At 42.1% G+C, this 3,447-nt stretch overlaps 2 protein-coding genes across 2 annotated transcripts in view; both read right to left on the bottom strand.

The window, feature by feature from the left end:
- LOC123958207 (protocadherin gamma-A11-like) overlaps positions 1-1,696 on the bottom strand; it is a 3,148-nt gene extending 1,452 nt beyond the window's left edge. Inside the window, exon 1 of the mRNA XM_046031463.1 lies at positions 6-1,696. Coding sequence (XP_045887419.1) covers positions 6-1,535 — 1,530 coding nt within the window. The 5' untranslated portion in view covers positions 1,536-1,696. The remainder of the gene's footprint in view (positions 1-5) is intronic.
- A 759-nt stretch (positions 1,697-2,455) lies between these two features.
- Positions 2,456-3,447, bottom strand: part of LOC123958206 (protocadherin gamma-B2-like) — a 2,534-nt gene continuing 1,542 nt past the window's right edge. Inside the window, exon 2 of the mRNA XM_046031462.1 lies at positions 2,456-3,444. Within this exon, the coding sequence (XP_045887418.1) occupies positions 2,944-3,444 (501 nt within the window). The 3' untranslated portion in view covers positions 2,456-2,943. The remainder of the gene's footprint in view (positions 3,445-3,447) is intronic.

Genomic DNA, 3,447 nt, shown 5'->3' with positions numbered 1-3,447 from the left:
CTCACAGCGTGGATCACCCCCGTGTCTCCGTTAACAGACAGATAGGAGGACACCGGGGCACCGTTCACCTCACCGGGTAACAGAGAATAAATCACTGTACCGTTTTGTCTCCAGTCGGGGTCTCGAGCACTAACGGAACATAAAGTGGAGCCAGGTTTGTTATTTTCAGTCACATATGCGCTGTAGGACTGTTCCTCAAACACCGGTGGGTTGTCGTTGATGTCTGCTACAGATAACTGAACAGTTTTAGAGGAGGACAGAGGTGGAGAGCCCTCGTCAGTGGCGGTGATTGTAATGTTGTAATCAGACACTAGTTCACGGTCCAGTTGTCCTGTGGTCACCAGAGAATAATAGTTTTTAATAGAAGGAACCAACTTAAAGGGGGCGTTTTGCTGAATGGAGCAGCGGACCTGTCCGTTACTCTCAGAGTCTCTGTCCTGCACGTTAATGATGCCCACCTCTGTACCAGGTGACGCGTTCTCAGGTATGGGGTCAGAGAGTGATTTTAAATATATCACCGGGGCGTTGTCATTTATATCAGTAACATCTATTATAACTTTGGCGTAAGAGGTTAGCCCTAAACCATCTTTAGCTTGCACTCTCATTTCAAAAGAACTCATTTCTTCAAAGTCAATCACACCAGTTACTCTAATTTCTCCGGTTTTAGGATCAATAGAAAATACATTTATATCTTCATCAGATACATGGCCGAATTGATATGTCACATCTCCATTCACTCCTTCATCTGCGTCTGTAGCACTAACACTAATCACTATGGTATCTGAAGGAGAGTTTTCAGGCAGACTGGTTTTATAAACGGCCTGGTTGAACACTGGGGCGTTATCATTAGCATCTAACACAGTGACGTGTATGACTACAGTACCTGATCTCTGAGGAGAGCCACCATCTAAAGCTGTGAGAAGCAAATTCAACTCTCTTTGTTTCTCTCGATCAAGTGTATTCTCTAACACGAGTTCAACCTTGTTGCTGTCAACAGCGAGAATGAAGTTGTCATTCTTTTGAAGGTTGTACCTTTGAACAGCATTTTGACCTATGTCTGCGTCATGGGCCTCCTCGATAGAGAAGCGGTTACCCTTGTCAGCTGACTCTCTTATTTCCATTTCAATCAGATTTTCTCGGAATTTCGGAGAGTTGTCGTTTACATCTTGAATATGAAGACTTAGTCGATGAAGCTCCAGAGGATTTTCCAACACCACATCTACTTTCACAACACACGACGGTTTCTTTCCACAAAGGCTTTCTCTGTCAATTCTCTCTGATGTGATCAAATCTCCGGTACTCAGATTGATATCACAGTACCGCTTACGAGTTCCCTCAAAATCAACACGGACCTTTCGTGAAGATAAGGTCCTCAGATCCAGGCCGAGATCCTTGGCTATATTTCCAATAACAGAGTCGCGTTTCATCTCTTCTGGAATAGAATAACTCAGATCTCCATTAACGAGGTGCAGCGTTACAATAAAGGAAGCGAAGCAGAGAACCGGACGAAGCGCTGAAAATCCTTTGTCTCCCATCCTGACATAAAAAGGCGTCCTGAGCTTCTAGAACTTATACTGTCCAGTGCGGAAAAGTAAAAACTGTCCAAAACACTCAATGAGCCAACAATTCACAGCTATGTACACCGTTAAACATTGTCGGAAATGTAACCTTGTCTGTGAAAAATCTGCAACTGATATCTAAGCAGCAGCAGTGGGAGGAGTGGTGAGGGTCTGTTTTCTGTCAGACAACAGCGACACCATGAGTCTCTTTTTCTCCACACTAGTATGTAATAAAATACTACTCACAAAGTCTTAGAACACAAAGATTATATTTACTCAGGTCTATATGAATTGTGAATGTGTAGCAATTATTTGATTTTCTTAAAACACAAGAGGTCTATTGATCTCGTTGAAATTTTCATTAGATATAAATTAAATCATAATTATCACCATTATTATAATACTAAAACACTGACTGGTTGGCTAAGGAGAAAAAACACATCTCAAGTTGCGGTTCTGCCTGAGAGCCTGAGGAGTGGTTCAGCACCATGGACAGATGCCTTGAGATTTACCAGAGCTGATAGTACAGAGGTATTTAACGCTGTGTTGGTCTCCTGGCCAGTGTTCTTAGACTGTATTATTGTGAATTAAAGACAGTTTCACGAAAGAAAACATTGACTTACTCTTAGACCTAAACCAGTAGCCACTTCACTCCGAGGCTGGCTCAGAAATCAGAGCTGCTTCCATCACTTGATGATAAGTGATGATCAGTCACATGCTGAGCACTGAAAATAATGTTTAACAGCGAAAAATGTAAAATTAAGACTCACGAGAAACTGCGCTAAAAAGCTTGATTTTAAAAAGGAGTACTTCTGTGAGAGCTTCAATATGAATACAGTTTGCTGGTTAAAATGTTTTTGTAATTATACATTTCCCCATGAGCTGCAGCTGTTTTGTTGGCAAAGATCAGGTTGAAGGAACTCCTTGTTTGCTAAAGATTTTAATAAAACAAGATATTAGTCCTTAAGATGAAACCGAAATAGAAAGTTCAAAATACCAACGAAATAAATATGACTCTCAGAATAACTATTTTGTCAGGAATCAGTGAAAGTGGATCTTTTTGAGACCTGATTTCAAAAGAATCCATCAAAAGAGCTGTGACAACTAAGCCTATGTGTTGATAAGTAAGGGGGGAAAGTGTCTGAGGAGCCCTGTGGTTTTGAAGGAGAAAAAGCGAACATATTCAAGCATTTGCTGACATAATGTAAGAAGTAAGCATAGCCCAAAGATAAAAGGTTTCCCTCCATTACGATAAGCAAACGGTTGCTTCAACAACAACTCAATCACTTGAACATCACGGAGACAAAAACACAAGCTGCAGCCAGACAGACATCAGAGAGACTCATTAAACAAACCGAGAAATGATTGTTACATGTGAAGTAGTTCAAACGGATCCTACCTCTAGAGACTCCTCTAAATCTTCGAAGGGATCAGCAAAGTCAGTCGGACTTTTCCTCAGAGTCTGGTCGGCAGGCAGTGTGTTGTCATTGTAAGATGACACGAACTTAAAGTCACTGGTCCTAGAACCCGTTGTCAGGTAGGCGTCATAATTGTAAGTGCTGCGTAAAGTTCCTGTGCCGTCAACATCTGCGTAATTAGGAGGGAGATAAGCGCTGGGGATGGCGACTGCTCCATCAAACAACAGTCTGGGCTTTCTCCTGCGACAAAACCTCACACCCAGGATGATGATAATGAAGGTCAGGAAAAAGGTGGACACAGACACCAGCGCGATGATCAGGTATGAGGTCAGCTTGGAGTTCTTCTCATCATAAGAAATGTCCTTCAGTTCTGGCACCTCAGCCAAGTTATCAGAAATAAGTAAATACATGGAGCAGGTGGCAGAGAGAGAGGGCTGTCCGTTATCTTTCACTGCCACAATAAGGTTCTG

The sequence above is a fragment of the Micropterus dolomieu genome, linkage group LG19, assembly GCF_021292245.1.
Source record: "Micropterus dolomieu isolate WLL.071019.BEF.003 ecotype Adirondacks linkage group LG19, ASM2129224v1, whole genome shotgun sequence".
Lineage (NCBI taxonomy): Eukaryota > Metazoa > Chordata > Actinopteri > Centrarchiformes > Centrarchidae > Micropterus > Micropterus dolomieu.
The sequence above is the reverse complement of the archived record's forward strand: the minus strand, read 5'-3'. Positions and strand labels throughout refer to the sequence as shown.